Genomic DNA, 17,134 nt, shown 5'->3' with positions numbered 1-17,134 from the left:
CCTCTTCTGCGTCTCACATCCCAATAAAATATTTATTATTTCAAGAAATAAATCTTTAAAAAAAGAGAGAAAAAGAGTGTCTCTATTGCTTTCCCCCACAGGTTAGTCCTTGGGAACCAATGAGTTTTTTTTGCCATCGTGGTTTCTGCGGCTGCAGGGGCCAGCCATGTCTGGAGGGGACTCCCGTGGGAAGTGTCCAGCCTGGCCCCTCCACCAACTCTCAGCATCCCGGGGCTGCCTCCTGGGAAGGGCGGAGGAGCAGGCCTAGGTTGGTGGGTGGGAGCAGGATTATAAAACTGGGTGGGTGGCAGTGTTCTGAAGGCCTGACCCGCTGAGGCAGGTGGAGCTCTGGGCATGGGGGAAGGGAGAGGGGGCATCCTGGGGCAGGCATGCCACTCGGAGAAGGACGGCTAGATCTGGAGGCCGTTTGAGGCCGGAGGAAGCTGGAGGTAGGGATGAGGACTCAGCACTGATGGGCTGGGAGGTTATCTGGGGTAAGCACACAGGGCAACTGGAAACTGGGCAGGGCGTACCATGGGGCTAAGGCTCCATCCCAAGCCCTCGTCTGCAAAAGATGCTGGGGAGTTGGGGAGTCAGCACCTGTGGAAGTGCCTGGTGCATGAAGGCCACCCCCGGGCGGGGGTCCCAGAGCCCATTCTCTGAGGCTGGGGTGGAAACCTGCCCCTTGGAGGGGGTAGGGATTGAGGCTTTGGAACAAATCCACCGTCTGGAGTCAGTCACAGGTCATGCCAGGATGGGTTTTGGGAGAAGCCCAGAGTGAAAAGGGTTGGAACAAGCAGGAGAGAGAAACAATTCAACTAGGGTTTGGGTGGTTCCTGCACCCCCAACTGTGGTCCTCAAGTGTAGAAGGAGGGTGGGGGAATGGGGAAATCGGGAGGGAAGGGGCTAAGGGGAGGCACAAACAGGACTCCTCAGCTTAGCCTTCTCCCAGCCCCCTGCCCCTCTGTCCACATCCCAAACACCAGTGGGCCCTGTGTGCCTGGCTTCCCTCATAGGAGGAGGGCGAGCCCCCAGTTTCCCTGCCTGGAGCAGGTACCACCCAGGCCTGCTCTCCAGGGCCATGGGGAGGGCCCCTCCTTGGACCCTTCAGGGACCACAGGGCAGTCTGGTCCCTGCTCCTCTCCCTTGCAAGTCTAGAGGCCCCATCCTGGGCCCAAGAATGACTGGGCCCCTTTCACCACCTGGCCCAGATCTGGCCTTGCACAAAGCCAGGGGCCTCCGACCACCTGCTCCTGGGCCATGAGGACTCTGAGTAGTCCGACATCTTCTTGGCCATGATGCTGCCGTGAGTCCCCAGGAGAACCAGGAGCCTGCCTGGGAGGTCCCAGGGGCTCAGCGTGCTGCCTCCTCCTATTCCTGTGCACGGCTCTCCTCTGCCAGCTTCCTGGCTAAGGAAGGAAGCTCCGGCCTGGAGGGGTTGCAAGAAGGACAAGCAGCCGGAGCTCAGAACCTGCTGGTGCTTTCTCCTGTGGCAGGAGAGAGCCAGCATGGGTGCCAGGCAGGGCGGCAGAGGTGGACTCACAGACAGCCCTGGCACAAGGCCACCTGGCCTTTGCGGAAGTCACGGCATGGGCAGAGCCGGCGGTACTTGGTGTTGGAGCCGGCACAGCTGAAGAGCAGAGGCTCCTTCTGCAGGTAGCACTCCTGGCCGGGCTGGGCGAAGGCCGGGTACAGGTGGTTCATCTCCGATTCGGTGCTGTCACAGGGCACCTGCAGCCTGGCAGGCACCGCACAGCACCGTCACTCAGCGTTGGTCACTTGGTCAGAAGGGCTGGGGCAGGGTAGGGGCTGCCCCAAGCCTAGACCCGCCTGCCCCACTTCTCTGGCCCATCCCCATCCCCATCCCAGACTGGGTAAGGAGATGTGTTATGGCTCCTTTATCCCACGTGCTACCCAGGGATCCCTGGAGAAGAGAGGGGCCTGGCCTGGAGGGGCTGGGGACCCAGGCAGCCCCAGTAGGAGGAGCACCCGGGACAGTTTTCATGGTCTGGGATAGGACAATGCCCAAATAGGCTGTGTAGGCGGCTGAGTGGGTGGAAGACGGCAGGCACTGGAAGGAGCTTTCCCTGGTAGTTTAGGGCTTGGCCAAGAGTAGGGCAGCAGTGACCTGGATAATGGCCTGGAGGATCCCTTCTGGATCCTTCCTGACTCATTGGAAAGCATTAAATCCCCCCGACTGGCAGGGCTGAGGGCCGGTTCTAGGTGTGAGAGCTCTCAGTGAGCCCGGCTGGGCCAGTGAGGATAGGGGCTGGGTGGGGGCACACTCACTTGAGGAAGGCGTCCTGGCTGTTGAGGAAGGGGAAGAAGGAGGGCTCACAGATCAACCCGTGGTCCAGGCAGGTGTCGGTGCAGGCCCTCCCAGGTGTGGCCAGCCAGGCCCGCAGGGAGTGTGCAGGGGGCCAGGCCGCAGGGGCCAAGCTGGCGTTCTGAGCCCACTCGAGGTGGGTGGCATTGGGGGCCAGGACAAAGGGGCTCTGCGGGGTGTGGGCCCCTGGCAGGGCAGGGCCTGGAGCTACACAGAAGTCCTGCAAGAAGGAGAGCAGTGTTAGGGCAGGGAAATGTGACCCAGGTGTGCCTGGGAGACACCTGAAGGTGTGGCCCTGCCGTGCCAGTATGAGCCACCACTATTGGGCGCTTACTGAGTACCGGGTAGCTTTACCTGCATTATTTCATTTACTTCTCATGGACACTCATGTCTCCAGATCGCTTACAGGAATTATAGAGGTTCAGAGGTCACAGCACCTGCCCAGGGCCTTGGGGTTGGATGGCAGAACAGGACTTGGATTCAGGGCCCTCTGCATCCTGTCTGCCCTGGAGCAGCCTCGACGCTCAGGTCAGGCTGGGGTTTCTACTCTGGGGCCCACGAGCCCTGCCCTCCATGGGGACACGGCCCCAGGCTGGCCGTGAGGCTCTCCCTGCAGGGTTCAACTCCAGGGGTCGGAGGGCCCCGCGAATGCCTTCCTGTGAGTTTCCTGTCTGGGTTCAGTCCTGGGTTCTGGCCACGGCCTTGACCCTCACCCTGTCACCTGAACACGCTCTCCCTTCTGGGGGCCTCGGTATTCCCATCTGTAAAGGGACAGGGGAGAACCAGACTCTCCCGGCCCCTAACACTGGTGGGGCCAACAAGATGGAAAGGGAGGCCACGCACTATCCATGGAAATTTCTCACAGCCATACAGCCACCTGCCCCAGGGCCCCCGAGCCCAAGGCCCACCCCGGGCATCACCCTGGAGACCTGGAACCTGCAGAGCCGCGCTCCATCTGGGCCACCGGCAGCCCTCACGGTGGCTTAGACCCACCAGGATGCAGTGGGGGGCCAGGACTCCCCAGGAATAGGGCACATCCTCCTTCTCACTCACTACTTCCAGGCACTCTGAGCACCCGTGGGAGGAGAAAGGAGTGTACTCCTGGGACAGCTGCCTGCCCAGGTGCTCCCTTGCGGGGCTGGGGTAGCCGAGCTTTCGAAACCGTGGGGCTGTCCTTGGTTTCTCAGGGCAGAGATCCCAATCTCCTGTTCCAGTCTCACTGCCATCCTTAGCGGGTGGGTGGGGAGTCCGGGGATCTTCACTTCCCAGTTACCAAATCCCAATCAGTTACCAGACTTTCCAACCACTGTTTTCTAAGAATGAAAGTCTTTGTGTTTCTGTTAGTGCCATGGAGCTCAGCTCTAAAGTTGGGCCCCGGGCAGGGGTGCCCCGAGCAGTGCTGCTTTCTACACCCGCAGTCAGGCCTGCCTGTCTCCAGCCCTGAGGGAACTCTGGGAAAACAGACTGGACAGGCTGGAGGAGGGAGCAGGGAGCTGGATGACTTCACGAGTGCAGGTCCCTGGGCAGACAATGAAGCTGGCTCAGCCCCCTCCTCTGGTCTGACGGGATCTGGGGCAGAGACCAGAGGGCTCACTGACCTGGTGCTGGATATAGGCGTGGATCCGCTCCAGCATCCCCTCGCAGGTGTACTCGTAGGGTAGGTAGGGGTCTACCTGTGGGAGGGACGGGAAGACACATAGCGTGGGAGGAGGCCCAGCTGTTGGGGGCCCTGCCATGCTCAGCCTTGGGAGTGGAGGTCTGGTGGGCTCTCATATCCTGTGCCATGCCCAGGGAGGTGACCACCCCATCCACCTGGCCCTTCCGCCCAGCTCAGAGTCCCCGTTCCCCGCATACCCTCCAGTGGTCCTCCGGGACTCAGGCTCAGGACCCACGAGGCCCAGCCTCATCCCTCCCCGCCCCTCCCAGGTCCTGGTCCCAACTGCACTGGGGATAAAGCTCATACTCTGTCCCTTCCTGGGCTTTGACACCTCCTCTTCCCACAGCCCACCCACCCTCTTAGGCATCACCTGCTCCAGGGAGCTTTCCCTGAACCCCACCCCCACTCCTGTTACAGGAATACTTTCCGTAGTGGCTCCCAGCACCCCAGACTTCCCCAGCACAGAATGAGCCCCTGTGTTGTCTCCTGTTTATTCCTCATGTCTCTCGTGAACTTATGAACCCCTTGAGGGTGGGGACTATGGCTTGTTTACTTTGAATCCCCGGTGCCTGGCACAGTACCTGGCATACAGTGGGTGCTCAGGAAATAGCCATGGAATGAAAAGGCATCCCCAGCTCTGCCTGTATCCTGCCCAAGACATGGGGCGTTCATGCAGAGGAACACAGGGACATCTCCCAGTCGGCGGGAATGAGATGACATCTGCAAAGTACCCTGCCCCCACAGGCACAAACCCCCAAACAGAGACCACGGGCTGTCTGTCTAAATATCTAATAGTCATCCAGGCATGGTGGCTCACACCTGTAATCCCAGCACTTTGGGAGGCCGAGGCGGGCGGATTGCCTGAGGTCAGGAGTTCGAGACCAGCCTGGCCAACATGGTGAAACCCGGCTCCACTAAAACTACAAAAAAATTAGCTGGGCATGGTGGCAGGTGCCTGTAATCCCAGCTACTTAGGAGGCTGAGGCAGGAGAATCGCTTGAACCTGGGAGGTGGAGGTTGCAGAGAGTCGAGACTGTACCAGTGAAACCCCAGCCTGGGTGACGCGAGACTCTGTCTCAAAAATAAACAAATAAATATCTAATAGTCACACAGCAACCTGTCATGTGGGCAGATGCACAGAGTAGCTGGGGTCCAAGAAGCCAGGGAAATAGAGGGAAGAGGTGACAGAGGAGTAAGGGGGTACTCTTGCCTCCCCCCACTTCTTAATCAACCAACCCCTTCCTGTTCCATTAACCTTCTCAGGCCCAGCGCGGCGCACTGTGGGGGAAATCACTGACCTGGAAGGGCAGGGGCAGCGGTCAGGACCCGGGAAGGAGCCATCCCAGACTCAGAGAAAGGTCTGTTTTAGCCTTCAACCTCCCCACCCCAACATGTCTGGTGGCACCTGACCTGGCCCAGCCCATCTCCTAATGAGGCCACTTTTCTGTCTTTAGCCAGTGGGTGAAATCTAACTGTTTGATTCAAGCCTGCAACCACCTCCTTTCTTCCTCATTGGCGTTGGGTGGTGCTAGAAAGTGCAACTGTGCCAAGCTCCGTCTTGCTTCCTGTGTGTCTTAGGAGACCTGTCCTGGGGCCTCTGGCCAAGGGGACATTCCTGACACTCAAGGGTCCCAGGGAAGCAGCAGTCACCGATGTCCTTAAAGCCAGACATTGCCCCAGCACTGACTTTCCCTGGCACTGTGCACGGGTATTCTTAACACTGGGGCAACTTCGAAGTCCTGGAGAATCTGCAGGTCCCATTCTCAGCCCAGCCTTGAAGCCCCATGCTCTGCACAGCCCTGTCCCGACCTGCTCTCGTTCCCAAGCTGATGGCCCAAGAAGACCCTGGCAGCCAGTTGCTGCCCCAGCTGGTTCCCTAAATACTCAAAGTCCTGGGAGCTTCTGAGCCCCACACACTCCTGGGGGTCTTGCAGGGACAAGGCTTCACTCCCAGGTTATAAATAAAACTCCCCAGAGAAGAGCTTTCCCCTCCAAGTGCCGCTCCCCCTCTCCGTGACAGCAGATCTCTGAGTTACTCTCGCTCCTGTGTCTGAAGCTCTTGTCATAAGGTAATTCAAAGGTCCCTGTGTGAAGCGAACACTCACAGCCAGGGATGACATTCTGCCTGCCACGAATCTCCTGCCGGAGAAGCCAGCCTGCCTGGCCTAGAAATCACCCCCATTAGATCTAATTACAGGTGTGCACCCTCATCAGTCTTGACAGAGTGACAGGTGCTGGTCCTGCCTGGGAACTGCTGGCCTGCGGGAATGACAGCAGGGAGGGCTGCGGCGGAGGCCGGTGTTGGCATCACCTTGAATGGCCTTGCTGTGGACACAGAGATGCCCACAGGCAAAGCCGGGGAGGTGCAGAGACACAGAAGGGGTGCCGGGCCCTGGTTTTCCATGGCTGTCAGGCCGGGGGCTGGCTGGGCTGTGTGTTAGATCTCCCTCTTCTCACCTCCTCTTCTCACCTCTTTCTCCCCATCCTGGCCGCTCCTCCCTCCCTTTCCCTGTAAAAGGCCACAGGACTTGCTGAACAAGCCACTCCCCCTGACGGCGGCCCTCATTCTCTCAGCCTCCACCAGCTGGCCCTAAACCTGTTTTCTAAAATAGAATTATTAGGCCGGGCATGGTGGCTCACGCCTGTAATCCTTGCACTTTTGGAGGCCGAGGTGGGCGGATCGCTTGTGCCCAGGAGTTCGAGACTGGCCTGGGCAACAAAGTGAGACCCCCCCCCACCCCGTCTCTATTCAAATAATATAAAAAGAATATTTTTTTAAAAATAATAAAATGGGATTATTAGAATTACCCAGAGTTCTTATTTAAAATGCAGATTCCCACGCAAAGCTGGGTCCTATTAAATGGGAAGGTGCGGGATGGACTCCAGAATCTGCATTTAAGCCCCTCCCCCGGGTGACTCTTGGGCACATGAACGTTTTTGAGTTGCTGTGAGGTAAGACGGGGTGAACTGTTATGCAGAGGGGTGGGGCCCACAGAAAGGAGGGGCCTGAAGGCAGAGGGGCGTTGGCTGGTTTGGGGCCCAGCACAAGTCTCAGCTGGTCGGATTTGCAATACCTTGCTTCCTTAATCCCTTTGTAATTGTTATTTTTTAATTAATTAACAAAATTAAACAGATGTTCATGTAAAAAAAAAAAATCAAACGGGAAAGCAATGAAAGGGAAGTTTCCTCTCACCCCAGACACTCAGTCCTTCCCCCAGTTATCAATTTCTTATGTGTCCAACCAGAAATACCTGCGACTATCCCAGCACCTTCATGCACACAGCCCTCCCCTGCCCCTGCTTTCTGGGCCTCCAGGAGGCAAGTTATCCACAGGGTGGAGTGTCTTCCTCATTCAGCTCAACAATGTGTCTTGGAGGTTGGGCCAACCCTGCTCCCCACATTGGAAAAGTCTATGTAGTCCCCCTCCCCAGCCTTGCTCAAGCCCCTCTGTAGGAGAAGCCTTGGAGGATTGGTTTGCAATGGGAGGGGAGAGGGAGGAGAGCAGAGGCAGGTGGGTGGAGAAGTGGGGAGAAGGAGCAGGAGGAGACTGTGGGGTGGGAGGAGCCCCCTTCACTACCTGTGCACCTTGCTGCCAGCTTCCCCATGCAGTGGGCTGGGGTTGGTCAGTTTCCAGCAGTAAAATTAATCAGTTAACCCCCTTCAGTCTTCTTTCCTATGCACTGAGGTCCCTACCTAAGGCCTCCTTCCTGGCACTGGTACTTCTAGCCCCATTTAAGCCTATGAACTGGTACCAGTCAAATACCTGGCCCTCTTCCTAGGGCGTGGCCAAGGGGCCAAGTTCCTATTGGTCTTTTTAAAAATTTTTTGAGACGGAGTCTTGCTCTGACACACAAGCTGGAGTGCAGTGGCATGATCTTGGCTCACTGTAACCTGTACCTCCCAGGTTCAAGCGATTCTCCTGCCTCAGCCTCCTGAGTGGTTAGGATCACAGTCGTGTGCCACCACGCCTGTCTAAATTTTTTTTTTTTTTTGTATTTTTAGTAGAGGTGGGGTTTCACCATGTTGGCCAGGCTGGTCTCGAACTCCTGGCCTCAAGTGATCCGCCCACTTCAGCCTCCCAAAGTGCAGAGATTACAGGTGTGAGCCCCTGTACCTGGCCTCTATTTGTTTGTGCTCTATAAGGCCTTGCCAGAACTTAAGCCACCAGCCCAGGACAGGGGACAACACTGGGTTGAGAGCTAGCAAGGGAGCTTTTTATCCCTCCCCACTCTGTCTAGGCCGGTGCTTTGCTAGGACCCAGCATTACAAGGTCACACAACCTCTCCCTGTAGCAGGACCATCAACGCCCCACCCTCAGTCACCTGTGACTCCACCTCAGGGCTGTCTCTGGCCTGCTAAGCCCATCCATGTGCAGGTCAAAAGTGTCAGGAACTGGCATCCCAGGCGCCACCCTCAGCCACAGATGGATGGGAAGAGGAGGATACCTACCCTAGCCTCCTTCTCCTCGGGCAGGACAGTTCTGGGATGTGACCTACCCCATCTCACAGAGGCCCCCGTGGTGATGAGCTCCAGGTGCCACCTGCTGATACCCACCCTGCCTCACCTGGCACCTCCGTCCTTGCTTCCTGGGGTTGCCTCCCAAATAAGCTACTGCTGAAATTCCTGTTTTCATGTTACTTCCTGGAGGAATCCAATCTCAGACAGCCCCTGACTTTGAGAAACCTGCCATGTTGGCCAGGCTGCTCTCAAACTCCTGGCCTCAAGTGATCTGCCCGCCTCAGCCTCCCAAAGTGCTAGATTACAGGCATGAGCCACCATGCCTGGCCTGGAGCGATTATTTTTGCTCAGCCTGAGGTCTGAGCCTCCCCAGAATGAAGGAACCAGCCAAGCACAAGGCATGCTCAAAAGCCACAAACATGCCCACTGTGGAGATGAGCATCAGGCACAAGCCCCTCCTCACTCTCACCCAGCCCACACATGTGAACCTACACACACCAGCACCCACGTTCGCAGGAGACCCAGGGTGTTCTACCCCCTTGCTACTCAAAGCGTTGCCCTGCATTTAACAGATGGTCTGTGTGCACATTATATTTTGAAATGTGCTGGGTAAAGGCTGCAAACCCACACCTGCAGCAGTTTAAAGAACCTCCACACATTCATCGTGAAAACACTCACTTAGCACCTGGCCCTCAAAAGCGCTCCATAAACAATTCGAGATCCAGGGCTCTCGAATCCATGTAAGGTTGTGCAGGTTGCTCACTGCACAAAGGCATTTCCCCACACATTACACCTGAGTAGATGAATGGGGGCCCCCATTCCACTCCCCAGTCCACATGCCGGGGCTCAGAGCTGTGTCTGACCAGGGGAGGGATGGACACCTTTGTCAACCCAGGCCTGCAAGTCTGAACTCACCCAGAGGGGCACCGTTTTCTAATCAGAGTAAAGACCAGCAGTGTGGACTAGTGGTGGTCTGGACGGCATGTAGCTGCTCTCACCTGAGTTCTCATGATGGCCTTGATGGCTGCTTCAAACTCCTCTGAGTTGTTGTAGTCGACTGTCCACACGTGGGGCTTGCCGATGAAGTTCTCCGCGTAGGGATGCTGGGAGAACACCTGGCAAGGGTACAGAGATCGCAGCTTCCCCCTGTGCCTGCCAGTGGGGCAGGGACAAAGGAAGGTACCCCATCCACTTGTCCTATCTCCTTTTGCCCCACATCTCAGTCTGCCTCTTCCAGGACCTGCAGGGGTCTCTGTCCTGGCCCCTCCTGATTGGGGACCAGGATGCTTTTCACTCACCTCTCTGGAGGTGGGCTTGCCTCGGAAGAACTCGTGGTTGAGGGAGCTGTGGGGTGGGCTGAAGCGGGACTGCAGGAAGATGCAGCCATTGGCGATGGCCTCCAGGGGGGCGGGGCCCTCGTAGGGGAAGCCAAACCCGATGAAGAGCTGCAGAGTCAAGAGGCACACGGTAGTCAGGAAGCGCTGCACCGCACAGCCCGGTCAGCCCCAGGATGCTGGGGACAAGGTTAGGCTTCAGGATATTCACAGGAGGCAGGTGGGCCAGAAAAGCCAGCCCAGAACATCTTGTGCCACGGGCAAGCACTTCCCCTCTCTGGGCCTCAGTTTCCCCATTGGTGAAATAAGGGGTCTAATTAGCTATTATCAATAGTCTCTTCTTGCTCTATCAGGCTATGATTTATGATTCTGGAGGGAGGAAGAGAAGAGCAAGGGTTTCAAGCCGAGAAAGGTGCAGGCCCGCACCTACAAGAGACCTCCAGGAACCTCACTCACTCACCCCAAAAACATTTATTCAGCACCTAACTTGTGCGAGGCTATTCACAATAGCAAAGACATGGAACCAACGCAGGTGCCCATCAACGCTGGCTTACATAAAGAAAATATGGTACATAAACACCATAAAATACTATGCAGACATTTAAAAAAAGAACAAAATCATGTCCTTTTCAGCAATATGGATACAGCAGGAAGCCAATATCCTAAGTGAATTAAAGCAGGAATAGGAACCAAATACTGCATATTCTCACTTATAAGTGGGAGCTAAACATTGGGTACTCATGGGCATAAAGATGGCAGCAACAGACACTGGGGACTCCTGGAGTGGGGAGGAGGAAGGGGTAAAGACTGAAGAATTAACTGCTGGGTACTACGCTCACTACCTGGGTGACAAGATCCTTCATATCCCAAACCTCAGCATTATGCAATATACCCAGGTAACAAGCCTGCACATGTACCCCTTAAACCTAAACTAAAAGTTGAATTTTTTTTTTTTTTTTTTTTTTTTGAGATGGAGTGTTGCTCTGTCACTGGGCTGGAGTATGGTGGCATGATCTCAGCTCACTGTAACCTCTGCCTCCTGGGTTCAAGCAATTCCCCTGCCTCACCCTCCTGAGTAGCTGGAACTATAGGCACATACCACCACACCCAGCTAACATTTTTTTTTTTTTTCTGGATTTTAGTAGAGACAGGGTTTCACCATGTTGGCCAGGACAGTCTCGATCTCCTAACCTCGTGATCCACCCACCTCGGCCTCCCAAAGTGCTGGGATTACAGGCGTGAACCACCATGCCTGGCCAAAATTATTATTTTTTAAGTAACCTGCGCTAGGAGTGCACAGGACTGGCCTGGAAGGCGCTTAATAAATGATTCTGAATCCAAGGCTGTTCTGTGAGGTTGTTCAGGTTATTCACTGCACACGAGCATCTCCACTGCCCCCAACACACACACACACACACACACACACACGCCCAAGATGCTTTGGGAAAGAAGCTATGGTGAGATCAAGAGAGGGCCTGGGGTCAGGTGCAGTGGCTCACGTCTGTAATCCCAACACTTTGAGAGGCCGAGGTGGTAGGGTCGCTTGAGCCCAGGAGTTTGACACCAGCCTGGGTAACGTAGGAAAACACCATCTCTACAAAAAATTTAAACATTAGCCAGGTGTGGTGGTGTATGCCAATAGTCCCAGCCACTCAGGAGGCGGAGGTGAGGGGACTTTGTGAGCCTAGGAGCATAAGGTTGCAGTGAGCCCTGATTGCACCACTACACTCCAGCGTGGGCGACAGAGCAAGACCCTGTCTCATAAAAAAGAGGGTGGGAGTGCCTAGAAGCTGGCTGAAGACTCTCCAGCCTCAGCTGATACTCCAGGGTCCAGTCAGGGTTTTGCCCACTGTGTCAATTGCTGCTCCAGGAGTACAGCTCAGGGACCCCGGAAGCAGTCACTCAGGACTCGTGGCTCAGTGGCACTCTAGCCAGGACCCCTCTCCGGCCACTCAACCACCCCAGCTCAGTGTCTCCAAAACCTAGGCCTGACCCAGGAGTCCATTTGGCTGGACTGGTACTGCAAGGGGGCGGATGGGCAGCGCAACTCTACTTCCCCATCACTGAGCCACGGCTCTGCTGCTCTGCTGGCCCTGCTCAGGTCCTTTTCTCTATAGGGCCTCTCCTGCCTAGTGGGCACCCATATCTCTGCCCCCGGGCTGTAGCCAGATGTGGGGCTCAGGACAGTAGAGCATGCTGGGTTATGTCCACATGTGGAAGGGGCCTGAGTGATGGTGGCAGGCCTGGCAGGCATGGGTAGTGACCTCAGTGTCTGCAGCCGGCACGTGTGAGAATGGTGTGGGGGATGGGAGCTCACTTTGGCCTTGCGCAGCAGCTGCTGAAACTCAGGTTGTGGTAAGAGGCCGTGGTTCTTCACAAAGGCTGGCACCTCCGGGGGCCGCTGGCTCTCGTAGTACACAGTGCCATGGATTTCCATGTATTTGTTCAGGATGCCCAGGAACTTCTCCTTCCCCTGGAAAAAGAAGAGGAGGAGATGGGAACCTCATGCAAACCACAGAAGGCAAAGTCGGTGGAGGAAATCCCCTTGGTCTGGAAGTCAGAAGATGTGGACCCAGTCTCAGGTTGGCCATTAACTGGCTGTGGGACACTGGGAAAGGCCCCTCCCCTGTCTGGCCCTCAAAATCTATGAGTTGCAGAGACTGGACTAGAGCAGAGGCTTCAGGATTACTTTTAGCCGTGAAACTTGTTTTCTTTCCAAAGGAACCCTATGGGGACCAACATTTAAATGGATTCACATGGTGCCACCTGGCCTCCACTGAACCCCTAATGACCTCTAAGCTCCTCTGAGGAGCTGTAGAGCTCTCTGTAGTCCATTCATCCATCTCTCTCTCTCATCCATCCCATCCATCCTATCCATCCATCTACCCAACCACCATCCATCCATCCATCCATCCATCCATCCATCCATTTGTCCATCCGCCTACCACTCTATGCGTCCACCCACCCATCCATCCAGTCACCCATCCATCCCTCTCACCCATCTACTCATCCACCCACCCATTCATCCACCCATCCCTCTCACACATCCCTCCACTCATCCATCCACCCATCCACTCACCCATCTACCCATTCATCCTCTCATCCATCCATCTTATCTGTCCATCCCTTCTTTCATCGAAGGAGAGGGACCTCTGATGGAAGCTCCATATTTGGAATTCGAACTCAGGGGAATTACACCCTAGAAAAAAGGATGAAACACAGCTAGACCAGTCCTTGCAGGGGCTGAATCCATTTTGTCTCAATCAGTATATTGATTAAGGTGATCCGAGATTGCTAGGGCCTCCAGCTACAAGCCAAGAGTAAAAGTAAATTCTCTCTGGAATAAAATAGAGTCATCCTTGATCTTAAATTACCTCTATAATTCTTCATATTCATTTTCCAGAACTCAAAAAAAAAAAAATAACCATTGAAATCCCAATCAAACCTCCAGTACTTTTTTTGTAGAAATTGACAAGCTGATTCTAAAACTCATTTGGAAATGCAAAGGACCTAGAACAGACAAAACAACTTTGAGAAAGAACACAGTTAGCAGGCTTATATCACCAATGTCAAGACTTACAAAGCTACAGTAATCCAGATAGCATGGTATTGGTATCAAGATAGACAAATAGATCAATGGAACAGAATAGAGACTCCAGAAATAGACCCACACACAGTATGGTCAATTGATTTTCAACAAAGGTGCAAAACATTTCAGTGGAGGAAGGATGGTTTTATCAATAAATGGTCATGAAACATGATATCTATATGCAAAAAACTGAAAGAACTTTATACTTATATGTAAAAGTTCATGCAAAATGGATCACAGACTTAAATGCAAAACCTAAAACTACAAAACTTATAAAAAAAATAGGAAAAAATCTTTGTAACCTTGTGTTCGACAAAGATTTCTTAAATACAACACCAAAAGCACAATCCATAAAAGAAAACACTGGACTTCACTAAAATTAAGAACTTTTGCTCTTTGAAAGACATTGTTTTTTGTTTGTTTGTTTTTGAGACAGAGTCTCCCTCTATCGCCCAGGCTGGAGTGCAGTGGTACAATCTCGGCTCACTGTATCCTCCACTTCCTGGGTTCAAGCAGTTCTCCCGCCTCAGTCTCCTGAGTAGCTGGGATTACAGGCATGCACCACCACACCGGGCTAATTTTTTGTATTTTTAGTAGAGATGGGGTTTCACCTTGTTAGTCAGGCTGGTCTCAATCTCCTGAGACCACCCACCTCAGCCTCCCAAAGTGCTGGGATTACAGGTGTGAGCCACCACACCCGGCCAAAAGACACTGTTAAGAGAAAGACAACGCCAGGCACAGTGGCTCATGCCTGTAATGCCAGGACTTTCAGAGGCTGAGGCAGGAGGATCACTTGAGCCCAGGAGTTTGTGACCAGAATGGGCAACATAGCCAGACCCTGTCTCTCTGTCTCTTATCTACACACACACACACACACACAAACACACACACATATATATGTTTAAAAAGAGAGAGAGAGACAAGCCACAGACGGGAAAAAAATATTTATAAAGCACGTATTTGATATAAGACTTGGATCCAGAATATACAAAGAACTCTAACAACTCCATAGTAAGAAAATAAACAACCTAATACAAACAACCTAATATTTTCAATGAGTAAAACTTTTTAAAAAGACACATCACCAAAAAAAAGAAAAAGAAAAAGATATATGGAAGACTAATAAACACACAAAAATATCTTCATCATGAGTCATTAGGAAAATGCCAATTTAAACCACAAGAAGACACCATTCCATGCCTGTTAAAATGGCTGAAATTTACAACACTGACCATCCCAAGCATTGATGAATTTGTTAAAGAATTGAAAGCCTCCTACACTGCTGGTAGGACTATAACATGGCATGACCACCTTTTTTAAAAAAGTTAAACACACTTCTACAGTATTAACCAGCCATTATATTCTTAGGCATTTACCCAGGAGAAATGAAAGCATATGTTTCTACAAAAAATTGTACACGAACCAAAAAGGCTAGTCAAGACTCCCTGAGTTGGTTTTGCAATGTATTCATGGGTTGCCACCTACGGATTGAAGAGTTCCACCCAAGCTCACCCAGATGACTCTCTGAGGGCCTGGAATGTTTCCTCCAGGGATGAGGGTGGGTTTGCCCTGGGCCTGAACCAGCTGCCTTTCCCTCTTTCCTGCTTCATTCCCTCGGTCCCTCACCCTCGCTTCCTGGGACTACACTCTACTAAAATAGCACCTAAGCCTTAGCCTCAGGCTCCACTTTCTGGGGAATGCAGAATAAGACAGACACGCTTAGCACAAATATCACCCAATGCCCTGCCCTGGGTCCCCAGCTCCTGCTCCCCATAAGGATGATAAATGACCTTCCATCTCCCCTCCTTCCTCCTCTGCTTCCCGGCCACCTGGTCCCCTGAACTCTGGAAGGCATATCTCCTAGGATGCTGCTTTCATTTTTCTCTTCATCCAGCCACCTCTGACTTCCTTTGGTTACAAATACCAGAGCAAGGATGTCTTTTTTTGGAAGCAGCTTCTTTGAGGTCTCTAGCTGAACAGGATTGCCTCAGGCTATCACAGAAGTTCCAGCGCTAGAGATAAAACCTTTCTCTTTCCAGACTTCATAACCTCTCATTCTCTTGGGCCAGTTTCTTAATAGCATTTTCTGATAAAGGTAGATCCTGTGTGTTCCACGACCCTCCGACTCTGCCCTCTTCAGCGCCCAGTACCCACAGCTTCCCGGGCTTCCCTCCCTGCAGCTGTGGCAATCAGCATGGGGAGCCTCACCTGCCAGCGCCCCCCTCCACACCCCACAGTGACCTCTGACATCTCGGCAGAGGTCTTGGACCTTGATTCCTGCTTCCAAGCCTTCTCTCTGCCATTCTCCAAGGCTTCATAATGCTGAACAGACTGTGGAGTCAGGGCCAAGCACCCCTGGCTCTGGACTTAGATCGATGTAGGCTGGAACATCAGCTCGGTACTTACTAGCTATGGGTCACCTTTTAACCCACTGTGCCCTGGTGTCCTCATTTGTGGAGTGGGCAGGATCACACACAGTACCTACCTCATGGTGTGAAGGTGAAATAAGAGATGCACATGAGCCCTCAGCACAATGCCTGGCACAAAGCAAGCTCTCAGTGAACAGTAGCCTCTTGGGTGGATGCCACCCAGATGGTGAGATCCCCCCCCCGAGTCCTCCTTCTCTCCTCCTTCCTCAGTCATAGAACCCAGAACTGGGCTGGGCACATTGAGCTGAGCTGCCTGGAAATAAAGTCACCCAGCGTCCCCTGGAAGTGGCCATGGCCCTGTGGCCAAGACGGAGCTGATGAGCAGTGCGGGAAACGTGGTGTCCCCCTCTGCTCCTTCCTTCTCCTTGCGGGCTGGGATGCAGATGTAATGACTCGAATGCCTGTAGTCATCTTGAACCATGAGACAAGGCCAGGGTGGAAACTCAACACGGTGGGTCAAGGTAAGAAGACCCCCGGGAACGCCACATCAGCCCTCCCGACCTCTGGAATTTACAAGCAGGAAAGAAAATATACTTCCATCTTGTTTAAATCATGATTATTTTGGGGTTTTCCTGGGACAGCTGGATCTCACACAGCTGTGAGAGTGATTAAATCCAACGATCATGTAACAGGCCTGATGTAGGATGCAGCGGCTTCCCCTGATTGGTATCTTCATTATTAACCTTGACCTCATGCCACCTGCCTGATGCAATAACCCATCGAACGCTGGTCCCTCTCACTGCCAGGAGCTGCCCTGTGGCCATGCCAAGCAGGACCTTGACCTCCAGGGACCTGCCTCCCTGTCACAGAGGAGCCAGGAAAGACGGCTCCTAGGACTCTGCTGTCCCCATCACCCTCCTCCCCACCTTGGTCCATCCACAGGAACCACAAGCCCCAGAGAGCCTGAGTCAGGGGAACATCACGAGGAGAGACCCCTGGAGCAGCTGCTGGAGCGGGGAAGGGAGCAGAGGGCAGAAGGGGCCGGCTGCAAGCGGTTTCCATACCTGGAGCTGCCTCGTGGCCAGGGGGAGCGCAGGGAACAGAGAGAGAGACAGCAGGTTAGTGCTGATTCGCAGACAACACCCCGTGCAGGCAGCTCCTCTCTGGGGACCCCCAACCCTGAAGATGGGGTTCTAATCTCTACGCCTCTCTTGCTTCTCTCTGCCTTTCATCCCACAGAACCCCCAAGCCTAGCCTGACCACCCCCCACCCACCGACGACGCCCTTGCTGGGCTTACATTGTCTATTGATCTGTTCCTTGGGAGGGTGGAAGATTTAGTCACAGTCCTCAATTAAGGAATCATTTATTACGAGAGTCCGGGGGACAAGCTGTCAGCTTCC

At 53.8% G+C, this 17,134-nt stretch overlaps 1 protein-coding gene across 4 annotated transcripts in view; it reads right to left on the bottom strand.

The window, feature by feature from the left end:
• Positions 1-12: 12 nt before the first annotated feature.
• MGAT5B (alpha-1,6-mannosylglycoprotein 6-beta-N-acetylglucosaminyltransferase B) overlaps positions 13-17,134 on the bottom strand; it is a 79,645-nt gene continuing 62,523 nt past the window's right edge. For 3 of the 4 annotated variants that reach the window (XM_025362296.1, XM_025362297.1, XM_025362294.1), the window contains 6 exons: positions 12,093-12,248; positions 9,740-9,886; positions 9,440-9,556; positions 3,925-3,999; positions 2,290-2,546; positions 13-1,738 (listed from right to left, as the gene is read on the bottom strand). In XM_025362296.1, the coding sequence (XP_025218081.1) occupies positions 1,540-1,738; positions 2,290-2,546; positions 3,925-3,999; positions 9,440-9,556; positions 9,740-9,886; positions 12,093-12,248 (951 nt within the window). In that variant the 3' untranslated portion in view covers positions 13-1,539. Of the gene's footprint in view, positions 1,739-2,289; positions 2,547-3,924; positions 4,000-9,439; positions 9,557-9,739; positions 9,887-12,092; positions 12,249-16,797; positions 16,804-17,134 lie in introns of all 4 variants that reach the window. The other variant, XM_025362295.1, reaches the window with a different exon arrangement.

This window comes from Theropithecus gelada, chromosome 16, assembly GCF_003255815.1.
Source record: "Theropithecus gelada isolate Dixy chromosome 16, Tgel_1.0, whole genome shotgun sequence".
Lineage (NCBI taxonomy): Eukaryota > Metazoa > Chordata > Mammalia > Primates > Cercopithecidae > Theropithecus > Theropithecus gelada.
The sequence above is the reverse complement of the archived record's forward strand: the minus strand, read 5'-3'. Positions and strand labels throughout refer to the sequence as shown.